The 20,929-nt window shown below is 41.4% G+C and overlaps 1 protein-coding gene across 1 annotated transcript in view; it reads left to right on the top strand.

The window, feature by feature from the left end:
• Positions 1–8,033: 8,033 nt before the first annotated feature.
• si:dkey-191m6.4 (rho GTPase-activating protein 22) overlaps positions 8,034–20,929 on the top strand; it is a 77,465-nt gene continuing 64,569 nt past the window's right edge. Inside the window, exon 1 of the mRNA XM_061909019.1 lies at positions 8,034–8,357. Within this exon, the coding sequence (XP_061765003.1) occupies positions 8,315–8,357 (43 nt within the window). The 5' untranslated portion in view covers positions 8,034–8,314. The remainder of the gene's footprint in view (positions 8,358–20,929) is intronic.

Here is a 20,929-nt window from a genome sequence, read left to right as displayed (position 1 = left end):
AATATCAACATTAACTTTTTCCACAGGCTAATAAATTCGAAAATAAAATAAAAATGAGGTGGGCGGGGTTTGGTGGTACCGGGGGGTGTATATTGTAGCGTTCCGGTAGAGTTAGTGCTGCAACAGATTCTGGGTATTTGTTCTGTTGTGTTTATGTTGTGTTACGGTGCGGGTGTTCTCCCGAAATGTGTTTTGTCATTCTTGTTTGGTGTGGGTTCACAGTGTGGCGCATATTTGTAAAAATGTTAAAGTTGTTTATACGGCCACCCTCAGTCTGACCTGTATGGCTGTTGAACAAGCACGTGTGTGTGAAAGCCGCATGTATTATGTGACTTGGCCAGCATGCTGTTTATATGCAGGAAAAGAGGACGTGACGGCATGTTGTAGAGGACGCTAAAGGCAGTGCCTTTAAGGCCCGCTCCCAATATTGTTGTCCAGGTGGAAATCGGGAGAATGGTTGCCCAGGGAGATTTTCGGGAAGGGCACTAAACTTCGGGAGTCTCCCGGAAAAATCGGGAGGGTTGGCAAGTATGAGTATTAGCGGTGAATGTGGTGTTACCGGCGGGCCAGCTCTAATGTTAATTTGATATTGCCTCAAGGGCCAAATTAAATTAAACGGCGGGCCAGAGTTTGACACCCATGATCTATATTGACGTGGTGGACTGTACTATGTCCAACCGTACAAACAGCCACCCAGTACTATCATTTTATGTAAAGTAACGTTAAGTAAAAGCTTGTCTGAAAATAACAAGAGGAAAAAGCAATAGCTGGAAAAGGTCCATCCCAGCCAGCCAGCCTGCACCCGATCAATAAATAATACTAAGTCAACAGTCACACCTTCAACAGCCCAGACCCCCCTCACCCCAGATGTCCTGTTTTCACACCGCTTCTCCCTACCAACATCAATTTTTTATCAAACCGTGTTTCAATATTTTAGAAGGTTCTCTCCAATTCAGTGATGTTATTCGACCACAGTGGTGAACACATAATAAGCAGGGTTCTTTGTTGCAACGCCGACCAAGCATGCAGGACAGCTGTTGTTCAGGATCACCTTGATCTGTGTCGGCAGTCACTTTTACACTCTACTAGGAACACATGGTAGAAAATGTTAAGGATGGATGGACTATTACTAGGTTTGTGTGGGGTCCTCTTTTATAGAAGATAACATGATTTAGCTTTTAAAATCCCATTTTAAAACTGTCACGTTCTCCTTTGTGTTTTTTTTTTTCTATTGATTTCTCATTGGTGTGCTCCTACGCTTCATTCTTTCAGGTCATGTGACCTGTATCTTGTTTGCTGTTGGCTCATTTCAGTGTAATCAATGTGTGTGTCTTTGCACGTGCTGCTTCATTTCAGATGCTTGTTGGCTTGAGTACTATAAGTGCATGTCATGTCAGAAGAGGGCCCACATACACGCACACAACCCTTCACTCTCTCCATGTCTCCTTGCCTCTTCGCTCTGTAATAAGAGCAGCTGTGGTCGCTCTGATTCAATTGCAGTGTAGGACTTACGACTATTATCCCGCTTTGACCGAAGCAGGAGGGGGACTGGCTGCTGTGACACAGCTGCTCCTGCAAGAACTCAACCAAGTCATAAATGTAGGCACAAAAATTGTTTTAAATATACGTTATATTCAAACACTGAGGAAATGTGTTTTTCCATGTACCATGTAAACAGTAGTACTCACGGTAGTAGTAGTCACACAAATAAGTACACCCTGCGCATTCCAGCAACCGTGAAGTTGTCCCGTAGTATTGAACTACTCCAAATATGTACTGTATTGGCTCATTTCCTACAATGAGATAAATGAGCAGAATACTTCCATCCATCCATCCATCCATCTTTTCTTCCGCTCTTTCTAGGTCGGGTCGCGGGGGCAGCAGCCTAAGCAGGGAGGCCCAGACTTCCCTCTCCCCAGCCACTTCGTCTAGCTCTTCCCAGGGGATCCCGAGGCGTTCCCAGGCCAGCTGGGAGACATAGTCTTCCCAACGTGTCCTGGGTCTTCCCCGTGGCATCCTACCGGTTGGACGTGCCCTAAACACCTCCCTAGGGAGGCGTTCGGGTGGCATCCTAAAAAGATGTGAAGTGAAGTGAAGTGAATTATATTTATATAGCGCTTTTCTCTAGTGACTCAAAGCGCTTTACATAGTGAAACCCAATATCTAGGTTACATTTAAACCAGTGTGGGTGGCACTGGGAGCAGGTGGGTAAAGTTTCCTGCCCAAGGACACAATGGCAGTGACTAGGATGGCAGAAGCAGGAATCGAACCTGCAACCCTCAAGTTGCTGGCACAGCCGCTCTACCAACCGAGCTATGCCCGAACCACCTCATCTGGCTCCTCAATGTGGAGGAGCAGCGGCTTTACTTTGAGCTCCTCCCAGATATACTTCCATTTAATAAAAATATATTTTAATCACATATTTTTATTATAATGCAAAAGGCACCAATTTGACGGAACGGTCCCTGAATAGATGTCAGTGAAGCGAGTGTGTACAGTCAAGCATGGTGGTGGTGGTGGTGTCATGGTCTTGGGCTGCATGAGTGCTGGCAAAACTGGGGAGCTGTGGTTCTTAAAGGGACGCATTAATTCTCAATTGCTGGGGAAGGTGATGGAGTCGTTCCTCATTTTAGGTACCCGATTTGTTTCAGGCCTGACTGTGGTAAATACGCAAAGTATGATTATTATTACCAGTGGCGGACCGTGCGTTTCCCACCTTCAGTGATGTCCGACTTCAATGATTACCTCTCAAAATACCATCATTTATGTCACTACATGACCATTGCTGGAGAAATACTGTACAGAAACATATTTACACTGTAGTGGGCATTGAACCACCTCAACAGTATACAAAACGGGTTATATTTGAAAATCAACAAACCCGCATTAGCAATTAAAACATATCTTATGTGGTGCTGTCAAAATTAAAATTGCAAAAAACATGTTAAACATGAAAAAATAAAGAAATAAAATATTTGGACTCACAATTTGAAGAACCCATTCGAGCTTCCGGGGTTGACCGACATCGTCTCACAAGATGTAGTTTCTCTTTAAATATCCATCTTGAAAATGGCCTTGCAAATATATGTGTTGCTTATTATAATCATAGAAGATGCAAATGAGGCGTGTTGGTTGAGTTGAGTTTACTCCACAGAGTGCTCATCAAAAACATCCAGCTGCCGGCATGTCTACATTCAACAACCTAAATGGGGCTACTGCGCATGCTCTTCACTACTGGGTAATGGAGTTCGTAATGTTACCTAGCTCATAACATCACTATAAATATCTGCCTTAGACTAGCTACATGGCCTTCCTGACAACAACTCGTGATCTGATTGGCTATTGTAACTGTCTGTCAAAGTTTGTATCCGTTCACTTACAGTGCACAGACGCCCACATTGTTGATTCTGTAGGCCTCTCGCAGATTTCGTACAGCATGGCAACATAAGCTAGCTGAATTCTGATCGGATAAAAACTGTAATCTAAAAACAACAGCGCTGGAAGGAACATAACATGTCATGAAGAGAATATGAAAACTTTTAGATAGTTAGGTAAAGTAAATTGAAAAATACTTTTATCTTTAATTATTATCATGATTTCTGCTTGTGTTAGGCCAGCAGAGAAGACTTTACTGGCCCTGACGGCACACCACTGGTTAATATGTTTAACATTTTCATAGTTAGAGCATTAGGATCCTTTAAATACGTTTTTTAAACATAATTAGAGCCCTTTAAAAATAAATTAATCCACCTATATTTGCCGTTAGACTTGTTTCACCTACCATATTTTCTCCACTAATTGTTGCACTGACATATAAGTCGCACCCATTAAATGTTAGTAGAAAAATATATTTTTGATTTATTAGTTGCACTGGACTGTAAGCCGCAGATATATTGTGAAATGAATATTTACACAGAAAAATTTTGTAAATGTTTACTTACATACCTGAACTGTTTCCAAAAGGTGCCTGCAACGTGGCAGTAAAATGGCTGATCACACAAAACAGAAAAATCATTGATGTCTTTATTCATCCTTGCTGAGATTAATACATTCCTTTTTAAATAAGTTTCAATATGTTTATCAACATTATTTTTCCTTGTACTTTGTAAACACCGTTTGAGTTTGAACAGTTGTGGATCATTTTAGTACATTGTAGGGTTGTTCTGATAACAATATTTGGCACAAGTATTCGTACCAAAATGTATTTTGATACTTTTCTATACTTTCTGATTATTTTCAAAATAAAGGGAACCCCAAAGAAATTTCATTATTGGCTTTATTTTAACATAACATGATATGTTAAACATACGTTTCTTACTGACATCAGATAGCTATTTTGTTATTAAATAACTGTGAACATACTAGACAAGTTTTATTTTAGTAGTAACTAAGCAGGTTACATAGGCTTGTAATTTGGCTTTTGTAGTTTGCATGTTCTCCCCGTGAATGCGTGGGTTCCCTCCGGGTACTCCGGCTTCCTCCCACTTCCAAAGACATGCACCTGGGGATAGGTTGATTGGCAACACTAAATTGGCCCTAGTGTGTGAATGTGAGCGTGAATGTTGTCTGTCTATCTGTGTTGGCCCTGCGATGAGGTGGCGACTTGTCCAGGGTGTACCCCGCCTTCCGCCCGATTGTAGCTGAGATAGGTGCCGGCGCCCCCCGCGACCCCGAAAGGTAATAAGCGGTAGAAAATGGATGGATGGATGGATGGATAGTTCACATTAACATATTGTAATATTTGTGTGTAGCCTAACATAAGCCTCTGCTCGTAAAACCAGCAATGTCACGACCTGACGACGTTGTGCCATCATCTATAATATTTTTCAGAGGCAGTTTAGTACAGTTTTTAATTCATTAGTACCATTATACTTAATTAGTATTGGTATACCATACAACCCTGGTACATTATTTGATATCTTTGCTCAGTCCATTCCATCAATTAGCCCTTAACGAGGAAAAATCTATAGATTAGCCACACCTTTGTATAAGCCGCAGGGTTCAAAGCTTGGGAAAAAAAGTAGTGGGTTATTGTTCCAAAAATACGGTAATGGTTTAGTGTGTTTTACTGTAGGGCTTGGTTTCACGGCCAATTTCCCAAATCCATTCGAATTTGATTCTAAGTCAATTAAACGCGATTTGGTTCAATCGACATGTAAATATTGAAAATGTCTCAAATCTGATATACAGATGTACTTTGTAACTTCATAAAAATAAAAAAAAAATTGGACAGTTTAAACCTCCAAAATCTCAAAAGTGCAATTTCAAAATAAGAAAATAATTTATTTATTTATTTTATTTTATTTTATTTATTTATTTATTTACAGACAGACATAATTTTGTATTACATTATTGTTTCTTTTGTTAATATCATAGTCCGTTCTGCGAAAAGGTAATCCGTAGAAACACACATCTTATAGACAGGGACCCACCGTTAAAATACACATGTGTGTGACAATCATTGGTACTTTAACTTTAATAATATACAAAATACAGTACAATACAATACATTTCAAAATCTACCCACAAAATACCCATTTACAATTTCATGTATTAATAAAAAGCTTACTCTGACTTATGATTTCCATGCAAGTCCGTCTGCCCATTTAACACATTTAAAAATATTTTATAATATATCATAGCATCTTTTTGCAGATGATTAGCAAATCTATGTCCCTTTCAAAAAAGAAGAGTGACACAAGTTTAAAATCACTTTTAAATTGTCTTGAGGACATAAAAGCATGGCTGCCGGTAAACTATCCAAACATAAAATGAAAACAAGACGGAAATCATTTTATTTGACTCCAAAGTCAAACAGAATGCTCCCCAGGTGACCTGGACTCCTTGATGCCTTATTTAAAACCAACAGTAACAAATCTTGGTTTTAAGTTTGACAATGATTTTAAATTGGAGCAGCTGGTTAACTCCGTTTTAAGATCTAGTTTTTAAGATTTTTAGCAAAAATTCAATCAATTTTATCTTTTAATGACTTTGAGCGTGTAATACATGCTTTTCTTTCATCACGTTTGGACTACTGCAACTCCCTATAGGTTGGAATAAAGCAGGCCTCAATCGCTCGATTGCAGTTAGTCCAAAATGCTGCTGCTCGCCTTCTAACTGGCACTAAAAAACATGAACACATTACCCCCATTTTAGCATCCCTTCATGGCTTCCATTTCATTTCAGAATTCCATCCATCCATCCATTCTCTACTGCTTGTCCCCTTTTGTTGTTTGTTTTTAAATCTCTTAATGGATTAGCGCCACGATAAATGTCAGACCTTTTAAAAATGTACACCCCCACAAGGTGTCTGAGGTCAGCTGATCAGTTTCTTCTTGTGGTCACCAAAAACCCGTTTAAAATCCAGAGGTGATCGTGCATTTTCCGCTGTGGCTCCCTCTTGCTATTCAAACGGCTCTCTCTTTAATGACTTTTAAATCATATCTTAAAACATATTTTTACCCTTTAGCTTTTAAACCAGCATGAGAGTTGTGTGATTTTAGTCCATTTTATTTTTTTCTGATGTATTTTACGTACTTATTCTTTTTATAGTTAAATGTTTTCTATTATGGCAGCATGGTGGAAGGAGTTAGTGTGTCTGCCTCACAATACGAAGGTCCTGAGTAGTCATAGGTTCAATCCCTGGCTCGGGATCTTTCTGTGTGGAGTTTGCATGTTCTACCCGTGACTGCGTGGGTTCCCTCCGGGTACTCCAGTTTCTTCCCACCTCCAAAGACATGCACCTGGGGATAGGTTGATTAGCAACACTAAGAAATTGGCCCTAGTGTGTGAATGTGAGTGTGAATGTGGTCTGTTTATCTGTGTGTGCCCTGCTATGAGGTGGTGACTTGTCCAGGGTGTACCCCGCCTTCCGCCCGATTGTAGCTGAGATAGGCACCAGCACCCCCCGCGACCCGATGGGGAATAAGCGGTAGAAATGAATGGATGGATGTTTTATATTACTGACTCTTCTAGTATATATGTCTTAACGTCTGTGCAGCACTTTGTGGAACTTATATTGTTTTTTTGTAATGTGCTATAAAAATAAAGTGGATTGGATTGAAGTCATCCATGGATTTGTACATTTAATGCACTGGCATTTGATGCTATTTTTGTATAGCAGTATCATGAAGCGATTATACAATAATATTCATATATATTTTATGGCCCTCTGAAGGCAGCCATAACTGTGATGTGGCCCTCAATGAAAAATGTTTATACTGCAATACAACCTGTACACTGACTTCTCTCAAATCAAATTCACATTTCATTTGCATAGTATCGTCTCTTAAATAGTTATAGAATAATTGCTGAACTGTATGTACTGTATATTCAGCTGCCGTACATACCTTAATGCTGCAGTGAGGCTCATGCTGCACAAAACGGCAGCAATCTTGTGTTTCTACTTCAATTTAGTCGAAAGATTCAACAATGCAAGAACTGCATGAATCTTATTTTAAAACTTATTTATTTATGTTCAACTTTGTTTTCCGTCTATTTCGCAACCCTTGAGGCTTGTGGTGTCAAAAATAGGCAGCCGCAAGCCGCTCCAGGGGACAGGATGTTGTTGTTCCCCTTGGAAGTCGTGTTTTTCTACACGGATTCTCCACAGTTGTGCCACTGGAACGCCCTGCAGCGAGTAATTACCAACCTATTCTGTGGCATCTGGGAATTGCCCACATTTGACTTTGGCAATGTCATTCCTTACAGAAAAGTGGTTAAAATGGTGTGGAGGATTTACAGTAAAGCTACAGTAGACCGGATTGGATTCTTATAGGAAAGAGAGAGAAAGAGAGGAAGAATAAGAAGGGGGTGGTGATTAAGAGGAAGGGAGGCGGGGACTTATACAGCTTAATTAGGCTTTTACTAAATTACCCATCCCCCCGCCGTTGCTAGTCCAATTTTTAAAATTTCAATATTACAATCATAGCGAAGAAAATCTGGCATGTTAAATGTGGTCAGCTTCATGTTGTTCCAGTGGGTAACCAGCCCCCCAAAAAAGGTTCCATCCATGCAGGCGGATGCAACACTATGAATAATGCAGTAGGGAGGTGTGGAGGCCACTGGGCGTGTGCATGGAAAGATTAAAAAAAAAGAAAAAAAAAACCCACACAGAGGTAGTTCCTCCTCCTCCACCCGTTCTCGTTCCACTCCCCCTCCCCATGTGCTCCCAGCCCCCTAGCTGACGACCGCACTGCAGAAGGTCAGAGAGAGGAGAAGAGGAGAGGAAGAGGAGGCTGAGGCAGAGACGGGCAGGGGCGGGAGTGGCTTGGATGTACACGAACATGCCGAGAGGAGAGCCAGCTGACAAGCCATGACAACCATGCTGAGTCCCAAGATCAGACAGGCCAGAAGAGGTAGGACAAGACTTTTTTTTTGGTCTTACGTTCACTTGCATTATTGCCTCATCTACCGACACCATTGACAGCAGCTATTATGTCACTTTCACACATTGGTATTCACTATTAGTATGCAGTGTTTGCTGCCACTGGGAATTCTGCTTTAACCAATACCATCTCTAGTTTCATCTTTGCTATCAGCCTCCCGTCAGCTGTTGTGTGTGTGTGTGTGTGTGTGTGTGTGTGTGTGTGTGTGTGTGTGTGTGTGTGTGTGTGTGTGTGTGTGTGTGTGTGTGTATACAGCCGGTAGCGTGTGTGCACTAGTAAATGGATGCGTTAATATGCCCAAGTGTGCTTATGTGTTGTTCCTTCTTTACTTCCAATTATTCATCTGGATGCGATTAAGATGTAATGAATAGCTCCCTCAAACGGTAGTACGATGCGGAAATCCTCTCCTGGAGCAGCATCAAATTGGTCCTGAGGAAGATTCAATGTGTATTTGCATATATTATCAGACAATAGGCATTGGTCAAGTGTGCTTTGTGAATTCACGATCTCAACCGGTCACATCAGGCTCACATGAAGTCGTCCTGCGTATCGAATATTTAATATTTGCATTCAACATCCAAATCTCTATAGTAAAGCAACATTTTTCAGGTTGAAATAGCAAGCGTTGTTTGCCAAAATGCTGTGGAATTGAAAAGAAGTGACAGGCCAAGCAGTGACGTCTTCATCTCTGTAAAATCAGGAGACCCGTGCACTGACGCCGTCACATTTGTTGCGTGAAGACTGTGAATAAATGAGTGCGGGACAGATGGACATTCTCAAGAGTTGCATGCCGGTCATGAAAGGGACATAAAACGGTTGACAAATGTATCAACTTATCAGGAATACTGCTAACTGATACAGTTGTGTTTGTAGACCAATCATTTTTTGGGCGTGGTTTGGATGTGAAGTGAAAGTGAAACTTAAAGATTGTAAATGGCGCACAAGGAGCAGTTGTATCAGAACAGCGCCATTTTTGTTTTTAGACTTGGACTTCCTTTTTATAGTCATTCAATTTTGAACTTTACTGTACAGATAAGAACGGAATTTCGTTGCATTAGCTCATTATAGTGCAGGATAAAAGAGCAATAAGGTGCAGATATAAATAAATGTATTACTGTACGGATAAATATATTGCACTTTTGCATATGCATCCACGTTTATGGATGAATGTTATATTGTGTTTAAATTCCAGCGAGTAAATCCGTTTTTGAGGAGAATTGAGTGAATTATTATGATGCGTTTAAGAGTCTTACGGCCTGAGGGAAGAAGCTGTTACAGAACCTGAAGGTTCTGCTACGGAGGCTGCGGAACCTCCTTCCAGAGTCCAGCAGTGAAAACAGTCCTTGGTGGAGGTGGGAGGAGTCTCTACAGATTTTCTGAGCCCTGGTCAGGCAGCAGCTTTTTGCGATCTCCTGGGTAGGAGGAAGAGGAGTCCTGATGATCTTTTCCGTTGTCCTCATCACTCTCTGCAGAGACTCCTGTCTGAAGCACTGTAGGCTCCATGGATTTTGTGTGGTAGTGTTAGCAGAATCACAAAAAAGAAATCTAATGATGCATTTTGATCATCTATAATATATTGTTGTATATGTGATACCTCAACTTACGAGTAATTTAAAATATGAGCTGTCTCGCGGCTTTTTGCGCTGCATAATTTGAGTTACGAACCCAACCCGCCATCGGTTGAAGTAATGTTTCTCACAAGGTTGTGTGTTTGAGCAATGAAGAGTTAATATATTACCTAGGGATGGCGTGGCGCAGTGGAAGAGTGGCCGTGCGCAACCCGAGGGTCACTGGTTCAATCCCCACCTAGTACCAACCTCGTCACGTCCTTTGTGTCCTGAGCAAGACACTTCACCCTTACTCCTGATGGTTGCTGGTTAGCGCCTTGCATGGCAGCTCCTCCCATCAGTGTTTGAATGTGTGTGTGAATGGGTAAATGTGGAAATAGTGTCAAAGTGCTTTGAGTACCTCGAAGGTAGAAAAGCGCTATACAAATACAACCCATTTATTATTTATTTTGCTGTTCCTGCTTTGTTTACACAAGAAATAAACATTTTAACTATACAGTTGACATGTGTGTTTGAGCGCGGCCCAAAGATCGACACAATGGTGCCCTCTCACTCCCGTAACTAAGGAAATTAGTGCAAAGCAGAATAAGCGCAATACCGGATCAAATTAACAAACCATTAAAACATCTGCCCTGCCACAGCGTCAATTCGCTTCACAAGAAGCTGCAGCCAGCGACTGCAGCATGTCAACCAAAAACATCCAAACAAGGAAAATGTATCCATCAAATTATTAAAAAGACATTTTGTTTGATGGCTGACATGTTCCTAAACCAGTCTCTCTCAAATCGTATAGACACGGGCTTGTCCTTAACCTGAAGGTACGCTCCAAATATTACGCCAATTTGGGCAAACCACTGTAAAGTTACAGTGTTTTTTTTGTTGAGTGCATTGAGCCGTGTGAGAAATTTCAAGTTAGTAAAACTTATGTTGTCAAACCTTGGAGCTCAACTGGTGGATCTGTCAGGAAAAAAAATTGTACAGGAAACACAGTAGGGGAGCAAAGTCTATGTACGTACATTTAACTAAGATTGTAAGCAATTTCCACTAAATTTTGTGGACCAGAGTCACAAAGGAATTAACTATTATTTTTCATGACCACCCTCATTAATCAACAGACTCTTTTTATCATAATTTCTTTGTGAATAATGAATCATAATTAGAAACTATGTCATGTGGAGGCTGCACACACTGATTAGGGAAATGTGGTACTCAGTTATAACTAGAATTGATCGGCCTTGCTTGATTGAATGCTTTGCTATATAGGTATGTTTATGTTACACAGAATATTATTCACGTTGTATACTGAGTATACTGCAAAACGCTTTAGTCGAACCAGGATTCACCATGTTTCTGAATGTGTTTTCAATACTCCCAAATGATCAATGGCATCTTCCAAAATGTTTCTAGCTGTATAGAGCAAATTTCTGCCTGAAATAAAGGCAAATACGTTCTGGGTTTATATTGTTTTTTTTGTTGGCATCAGCAATGCCGTCTGTGCTTCAATTGCCTGCATATCAGCTGCTTCCCTCTCCTGCAGCATCTTTTTGATGCGCGTTACCATGGTTTTACGATCAAAGTCAAGCGACGTGGCAAATTCCCTGACATTCTGCATAAATAACACATGCGCAGACTGGCACCAACCTACAGTATATCACACTCCAATGTGGAGATAACATGCCCAGAAATGCACACACTGCTGCATCCGTTCCACTCTGCTGCGGCTTCCACATATAGGCTCTATGTAATTAGCCACACCCCCGCTCCTTGTCAGTGTGTGGCTTGAAACACACTCATACACACACACTGGTTAAGTCGTTTATCAACAGTGATAGGCTAACCGCACGTTAGGCGCTGATGCACCTGTAACTCGGTCCAACATAAATCATTGCCCAGAGACTAGATTAATGGAATTAAATTATTGCAGCATGTGTGTGTGTGTGTGTGTGTGTGTGTGTGTGTGTGTGTGTGTGTGTGTGTGTGTGTGTGTGTGTGTGTGTGTGTGTGTGTGTGTGAGAGAGAAAAAGAGAGAGTGAGTGAGAGAATTGAAATGCATGTATATCTTGATGTTACTTGTCAGACCTAGTAAATACAATATACTGCTCCAAACGACATTCGTGATAGGTCACTGTCATGATCCACGATCATGTCATGTTCTGTTTTTGTTCTTGTAGTATTTCACATCCTGATATTTGACGTCCTTAGTTCCTGGTGGCACTTCCTGTTTTGGTTACCCATTTAGTGTCACCTGCCTTCTGTTTGTCACGCGCACCTGATTTGTGATTATCTCCTTATTTAAGACTGCCTTTGTTTGCCATTCGCTTTTAGACTCTTGTTTGCTTCCATGCAACAGGTGACATCGCTCTTCCCGCATTGTGGTAATTACTTTTGTGTACTTTAACGGCCTACTGAAACCAACTACTACCCACCACGCAGTCTGATAGTTTATATATCAATGATGAAATATTAACATCTCAACACATGCCAATACGGCCTTTTTAGTTTACTAAATTCCAATTTTAAATTTCCCGGGACTTTTTTCTTGAAAACGTCGTGTAATGATGACGTGTACGCGTGACGTCAGGGGTTTTTAGGAAGTATGAGCGCTACGCACACACACTGTCACGATCCGCGACTCGGATCGTTTATGGTTTTGCCTTTTGATATGTTTTTCATCATGTTTGTTTCTGGACTCTGCCGATCCTTGTGTTTGAGCACTTCCTCGTTTGTTTTAGTCACCATGGCAACGTAATGTGCTCCTCCTCACTGGCTCCTGTCACACACCTGTTTCTGATTATAATTTGTATATTTACGTCCACCTGATTCCTTAGTTTATCCTTGGGCCATTGTTTCCTAATGGCAACAGTTACGTATGTATTCTCTGCTTATCTCGGCTTTAGTTGTGCTAAGTTCCGTCTTAGCTTCGCGTGCGTTCGGCACGTCACCGTTATGGACCTTTTTTGTATCCTGCTAAGTTTAGCGTTAGCTTCCGTGCGTAGGCACGCGCTTTATTTTGTCCTTTTGTACCAGTGTTATTTTATTTTTGTATTAAAAACCAAGTTCTTACCTGCAATCCTGCCTGTCTGGTCAAAGTGCATCCAAGAGGTGGCAAATCCGCGCAACCAAGTGCGCCGCGCATACGTGACACACACGGCTAAATGTCGTCTGCTTTAACGGCACAATTACACAGTATTTTGGAGATCTGGGTTGCTGAATCTTTTGCAATTTGTTCAATTAATATTGGAGAAGTCACAGTAGAAAGATGGAGTTGGGAAGCTTTAGCCTTTAGCCACACAAACACACTGTGATTCCTTGTTTAAAATTCATGGAGTTGAAACTTTCCCATGGATCCCGACCACTTGTCAACCAGCAGGTTTCGGTGAGAAAATTGTGGTTAAAAAATCGCTTCTTACCGGATATCAGCTGAGCTTGCGCCTCCCGTACAGCTGCCGTCGACTTCCCCGAGACACTGCGCGTCAACACCCGGCCGTGGACGTACACTTCCGACTATCAGGTAATGTTAAACTCACTAAAACAATAGCAACACAATAGAAAGATAAGGGATTTCCCAGAATTATCCTAGTAAATGTCTAAAAACATATGAATCCGTCTCAATGCAACACGATTGGAATCGCGGTTTTTTTTTTTTCTAGTCCGTCGCTATCAATATCCTCAAACACGAATCTTTCATCCTCGCTCAAATTAATGGGGAAATTGTCGTTTTCTCGGTCCGAATAGCACTTTTTGTTGGAAGGTCCCATTAAAAACAATGTGAATATGTGAGGAGCCCCCACACATGTGACGTTATCGTCTGCGACTTCCGGTGGAGGCAGGGCTTTTCTCCAGTTGCGAACTTTATCGTGGATGTTCTCTACTAAATCCTTTCAGCAAAAATATGGCAATGTAGCGAAATAATCAAGTATGACACATAGAATGGACCTGCTATCCCCGTTTAAGAAAATCTCATGCTTGCGCTTTCTGTTGGTTTTGTTTGTAGTGCCTTTGTGCAAGTGTTTTTGTTCCTAGTCCGTTTTTTTGTAGTTCTAAATTAATCATCATTCCTACCTTCACACTGTGTTCCATCTCCGCTGCACCCACGAGAGAACGCAACTTGACCACGATGCCAGCAAAGTGTCACAGAAGAGTCCGAGCAGACAGAAGTTCTCTCGCAGCAGAGGTCGAAGAATTCGACAAGATGACGTGGAGGTTAGCCCAAGCGATGCAGGCTGGGACATTTCGCTACACGCCAGAGTCGATCTGGGACCCTGGACGTCTCCAAGCTCCACTCGACTCTTCTTGGCACAATGAGGTCCTGTCTCGCCCCGCTGGCTCGCGTCAGCGAGGGCGGAAGTCACGGAGAAAGACTTCGCCTCGCGATGGAGACGCGCCAGCCCCGCCATCTCTCTTTCATGGACACAGCCACCTTCAACCCGTCCAGGATTCACCCTACATGTCTGATAGTATGTTTACCCTTCTATTCACTCCTCCGGCTGGCCTGTCAGTCACGGGTACTGCAGCCGTGACGTCACCCCTCTGACGTCTCCAGAGGAGAGTGGAGAGGAGGATTTTTTTTTAGAACCTGCACTCCCTCAGTCGTCCACAGGGGACTTAAATGACACTATCAGACTCCTTAAGGACATTTGTATACAGTCCAAATATCCGTCTTATGATTTTCGAATCCCGACCTGTGACTTTGGCTCCTCCCACCCAGTCAACCTCTTTCTGTTCCTTCCCCCACCCATCCCTAGAGGTAGTTTCAGACCGTGGAGAGCGCGTCTGGCATCCGCTTTTGGAGGGGGTGGGGGGCTAGTGCTGGTAGCTGTGCTACGGAAGTAGCACAGCGGCGTCAGCCAAGCGTCTAGCTCCAACGAGACCTCTTCCACCGGTCTTTCATCCCGCCAGATCGCTACCTCCTGCGCGTCCTCCTCCACTGGTATTCCTTAGTTCCTGGTGGGACTTCCTGTTTTGTTCCGTTGTCATAGTTACCCATTTAGTGTCACCTGCCTTCTGTTTGTCACGCGCACTGGATTTGCGATTATCTCCTTATTTAAGACTGCCTTTGTTTGCCATTCGCTCTCGGACTCTTATTTGCTTCCATGCAACAGGTGACATCGCTCTTCCCGCATTGTGGTAATTACTTTTGTGTACTTTAGCTTCCACGCTATTCTGTTGTTTGTCCCTAGCTCATGCTAGCGCTTTCTTTTGGTTTTGTTTGTAGTGCCTTTGTGCAAGTGTTTTTGTTCCTAGTCTGGTTTTTGTAGTTATAAATAAATCATCATTCCTACCTTCACGCTGTGTTCCATCTCCGCTGCACCCATGAAAGAACGCAACTTCACCACGATGCCAGCAAAGCATCACAGGTCACAACCACTGGCAATTATTATGGAACCACCAGACTCCGAGAATGTTCATTCAGTTGCTTAATTTTGCAGATAACAGACATAACACAAAACTAGAGTCATTTCAAATGTCAACATTCTGGCTTTAAGAAACGCTAAAAGAAATCAACAATATAAATTGTGGGAGTTAGTAAGTTTCATTTTCAGAACAAATCAAGTAAAGAAAAATGCGGAATCACTCAATTATGTGGAAATTATTATGGAATAACCCTGTAAATTTAAATTTTATTAGGTAACAGTTATTAGTTACAGTTAAGAAAGCAGTGTTTACAACTTGGAAAGCTCTTGCACCAGGTGGATTGACATGAATCATGGCTCCAACCGGCGAGATATCATTTGAAACAAAGGAGAGGATTATGCAACTTCTTCAAGAAGGTAAATCACAACGCAATGTTGCAAAATATATTAATAGTTAACATTCAGCTGTGTCTAAAATCTGGACCAAGTACAAACAACATGGGAAGGTTGGAAAAGACAAGCATACTGGTAAACCAAGGAACCTATTCAAGTGTCAAGACAAAAAACTTATTGTCTTCTTAACAGAAAATGCACAGCAAAACAAATTAAGAACAAATGGGCGGAAACTGGGGTCACCGTTTGTGACCGAACTGTAAGAAACTACCTAAAGGAAATGGGATTTAATTGCAGAAAAACTAAACAAAAGCCGTAATTAACAGATAAACATAATAAACAAAGTTCCAATGGGCTAAGGAAAAGCAATTATGGACTATGGATGACTGGATTAAAGTCATGTTTAGTGAAGAATTGCAAACTTGCATTGGGGAAGGTGTTGACGCTGGAACTTTTATTTGGTGCTGTTCCAATGAGATTTATGAAAACGACTGCCTGAAGAAAACATGCACATTTCCACAGTCGTTGATAATATGGGGCTGCATGTCTTGCAATGACTATGGGGAGGCCGCTGTCATTATAGAAACTGCAACCTGTTATAAAAGCTAGAGGCAGTGCAACAAAGTATGAGTGGTGTTTTTTTTTTAATTCGTTTGTTTTTCAGAATTGCATAATTAATACTCAGAATTAAATGAATCCATGTTATTTTTCCTCAGAATTGAGTGATTCCATAACTTAAACTCGACTGAGTACCACAATTTACATTCTTGATTTCGGTTTTCTTAAAGCCTGAAAGTTGCCATTTGAAATAAGTATATTGTTCTGTTATTTCCTTTTTTTGTACAAAATTAAACAACTGAATGAACATCCCCCTAAGACTCGTGATTCCATCATTTTGACCAGGGTTGTATCAAAGGAACATGGACTATGTGGAGGGAATATTTTGCTTATTTCTCTGACCCTGATTACCTGGCGCTTACTGTGGGGGACATAATTGGTTTTGATAAATTTGTGAGTTTACCTCCTTACGAAGACCTCAACATTCCATATTCAATGGTCTGCTCGTTTTAAGAGAGGCAAAATGTAAGAGTAAATTCTGTGGCCTATTCTGCTATCTTCTTGCACTCTGAAAATAATGAAGTGTGTCGTTTTGCCGCTTGTTGTGTCATTATTTGCAATGATACTTGATTTGCACAAAGCTTTTGCACATAACGTATTTTTCGGAGTATAAGTCGCTCCGGAGTATAAGTGAGTATAAGTCGCACCTGCCGAAAATGCACAATAAAGAAGGAAAAAAACATATATAAGTCGCACTGGAGTACAAGTCACATTTTTGGGGGAAATGTATTTGATAAAACCTAACACCAAGGATAGGCAATTTAAAATAAATAAAGAATAGTGAACAACAGGTTGAATAAGTGTACGTTATATGACGCATAAATAACCAACTGAGAAAGTGCCTGGTATGTTAACGTAACATATTATGGTAAGAGTCATTCAAATAACTATAACATATAGAACATGCTATATGTTTACCAAACAATCTGTCACTCCTAATCGATAAATCCCATGAAATATTATACGTCTAGTCTCTTACGTGAATGAGCTAAATAATATTTGATATTTTACGGTAATGTGTTAATAATTTCACACATAAGTCGCTTCTGAGTATAAGTCGCACCCCTGGCCAAACTATGAAAAAAACTGCGACTTATAGTCCGAAAAATACGGTACACAAAAAACAGTCCTTTAACAGTATTGTTTATATACAAGTACATTGCTTTTCTAGTGTACCAAGTCCCGATTGGCCAAATTGTGTTTCAAATTGGCCTGTCATTTGCAGCGACTTATTCAAGGGTTGCACAATTTTCTTTCACAAACGTCTTTTTCCGTATTATAAAAGTAAATTTACGTTTCTGAATTATTAGTTTCGGTACAAACAACAATCTGGATGTTGCGGTCGACATTGTTCTCTCCTACAACACACTTGGTGTTTTGGAAGAAATGTGCAATTCTTTAGCTATAAACGAATCAAGGCACCATCAGAGGGGACGCAGACTACATGACACAAGAGCATATTTTTCAGCCTTGGTTCGGAAACTGAATGTAGAGCATTTCTCTTACATCCCTTATGGGTCTATCCATGTGAAACTACCGTATGTATTAAATCCTCAGTGTACATGCAGTCCACCATTCACTCTTTCAAACACAGTGATGGTACCCTTAAAGTGTTTTTGTCCCCTTGACACTTAAAGACTGCTGCTTCACATGGTGGTTCTGTCTTGTTCAAGGTTTTTTTTCCTTGGAAGGGGTGGGGGGGTTCCTTACCCTTAACACTGAGGTGCTAGTTCATATGTGGGTTTTGTTTAATGCATGCGGCACATCGTTCTAAACCTGCTTCATTCGTATAGCATTGAGTTAACATTTGTTGTGAATTGGCAATGTGGAAATGAAGAGGACCTGACTTGACTTTCATAGTTTGGGAGCATACTTTGGAAAAGGTACGGTTAGGATTCTAACAATTATGTCAGAATGAGTACATTTTTTAAGTCATTACAGGTTTGGTCTGTTTTCTTATGTTCATATATTGTGGTTTATTTCCTGTCCAGCGCTTTTGTTTTAGTTTCTATTTTCTTTTCTACGTCTATTTTCCACGTTTCTCCAGTCTGTGCGCCGGCTTCCTCACCTGTTGTTGATTGGCAATCAGGACACACCTGTTCTTGGTTGCCAATCAAGATGCTTTAATAAATGTAGAATATGTGTATAATATATTTATATTATTCATATATTATATATAAAATATTATATATATATTATATTATTATTTATTATTATTGTCTATTGTGAGGGCTTCACGGTGGAAGAGGGGTTAGGGCGTCTGCCTCACAATACGAAGGTCCTGCAGTCCTGGGTTCAATCCCAGGCTCTGTATCTTTCTGTGTGCAGTTTGCACGTTCTCCTAGTGAATGCGTGGGTTCCCTCCGGGTACTCCGGCTTCCTCCCACTTCCAAAGACATGCACCTGGGGATAAGTTGATTGGCAACACTAAATTGGCCCTAGTGTGTGAATGTGAGTGTGAATGTTGTCTGTCTATCCGTGTGTGCCCTGCTATGAGGTGGTGACTTGTCCAGGGTGTACACGCCTTCCGCCCGATTGTAGCTGAGATAGGCGCCAGCGCCCCCCGCGACCCCAAAAGGGAATAAGCGGTAGAAAATGGATGGAAGGATGTCTATTGTGAGCGAACTGTGGTGCTGAATGTCCCACAGAGATCAATAAAGTACTTTCTATTCTATTCTATTTATATTCCAGACCTGTCTTGCTTGTAACTCTGCTTTGCTTCTTTGTTTTGGAGCTATGCTACTCATCCGTGTTTGTTTTCTGCGCACTCCCTAGCTGCGCTAGTTATAGTTTTGTTTAACAAACTATCATAATACCTGCAGGCCAAATCCTCTCTCTGCAACCTGAGGCCAACAATGCCGCAACAGAGCATAACAGCTTGGAAAATATCATTCAGGACAAACTAATGAAGCAAAACCATGCTCTTTGATCCTGCACATTGTAGTGATTATATGCATAAAGCATGTAAATGTCTTTTTAACAGATGATAAATGGACTGGTGACCACGGTGAAGCTCTATTTAAGCCAAGGAAGGTCTGAATCACCCTCAGCACAATGTTCAAATTGGAGCCCATTTATTCCAAAAATCAGTGACTCAAGTGTGAATCACAGGCCAGCGTGTGTTCCACTCACACACAGCTGACGTGTTAAACAGTGTAACACTTTTATCTGAATGCTGGAAAGGCGAGGAAGCATGGAAATCTATTAGGGATTTGCTCTGGAGAACTTTGCAAAAGTGTCTTGATAGGGCAAAAGCAAAAAAAAACTTAATTTAAGAGGCATGCTGTTACCAATTTAAACAGCTTTCAGGTAAACAAATGGATTGCAGTTAAATATGTCCCTTTATGCTTAAAAGTCCTATTTTACAATGCACGCGATTATATAATATTAAATGAGATGCATGTTTTATTTTATTGTTAATTAAATTTGTAAGACTGCAGAATTATTGCTAACTTTCCAGAGTGGTGTCTTCAATCTTTTATTACAACGTTGTGCTACATCCATTTATTGTATTCCAATGGTTGTCTGACACCATCACAGCTATCTATACACATGACCACCCACATGGCAACCTCTAGTTTGTCTTTTAATGAGGTGCGGATTTTGGTCTCAAAGCCTATTAACATCATGACAGACAGGATAAATGTTGATCTAATTTGACATCAGCAGCCCTTTTATGCTTAGAGCAGCATAAATGTGGAATTGCATTATGGTAAAGGAACACAATGTGTACGAACAACTTATGGCTAAAGAAATAACAACAGTTTTAATGCCAAATGTGTCAATTATGGTGTGTGTCTGTGTGTGTGTGTGTGTGTGTGTGTGTGTGTGTATGTGTGTGTGTGTGTGTGTGTGTGTGTGTGTGTGTGTGTGTGTGTGTGTGTGTGTGTGTGTGTGTGTGTGTGTGTGTGTGTGTGCGTGTGTGCGTGTGTGCGTGCGTGCGTGCGTGCGTGCGTGCGTGCGTGCGTGCGTGCGTGCGTGCGTGCGTGCGTGCGTGCGTGCGTGCGTGCGTGCGTGCGTGCGTGCGTGCGTGCGTGCGTGCGTGCGTGCGTGCGTGCGTGCGTGCGTGCGTGCGTGTGTCATCAGTATAATAGTGTGCACTTCCGTCAGTAATAATTTGTAATTTAGTCAGACACAGCACCACATGGAGAGAAGAATTAGACCGTGTCAAAGGAAAAATTAATGGTGGGAGGCAGAAATGGCAATAATGTGAAATCTGACAGTGGAACCTGAGTTAAATCTATTAATATAATACAGACATTTAAATGTGTTGAAGAGACAAACACAGCAGAGATTCAGTATGTCAAATTGATTTTGACACAAGAATCAGTAATGGATTTCGGAAGAGCAAACCTTAAGTATGAACAGAATTATAGAGGAGGTAAATGGGTTATACTTGTATAGCGCGTTTCTACCTTTAAGGTACTCAAAGTGCTTTGACACTATTTCCACATTCACCCATTGACACACTGATGGCGGGAGCTACCATGCAAGGCCCTAACCACGACCCATTAGGAGCAAGGGTGAAGTGTCTTGCTCAAGGACACAACCTTAAGACCTCCGAATTCGGGAGATAGGGCGAGTGTTGGGGGGGGGGGGGGGGTTGTGG

This window comes from Nerophis ophidion, linkage group LG08 (assembly GCF_033978795.1).
Source record: "Nerophis ophidion isolate RoL-2023_Sa linkage group LG08, RoL_Noph_v1.0, whole genome shotgun sequence".
Classification (NCBI taxonomy): Eukaryota; Metazoa; Chordata; class Actinopteri; order Syngnathiformes; family Syngnathidae; genus Nerophis; species Nerophis ophidion.
Note: the sequence above shows the minus strand (reverse complement) of the source record. Positions and strands in the feature narration are given on the sequence as shown.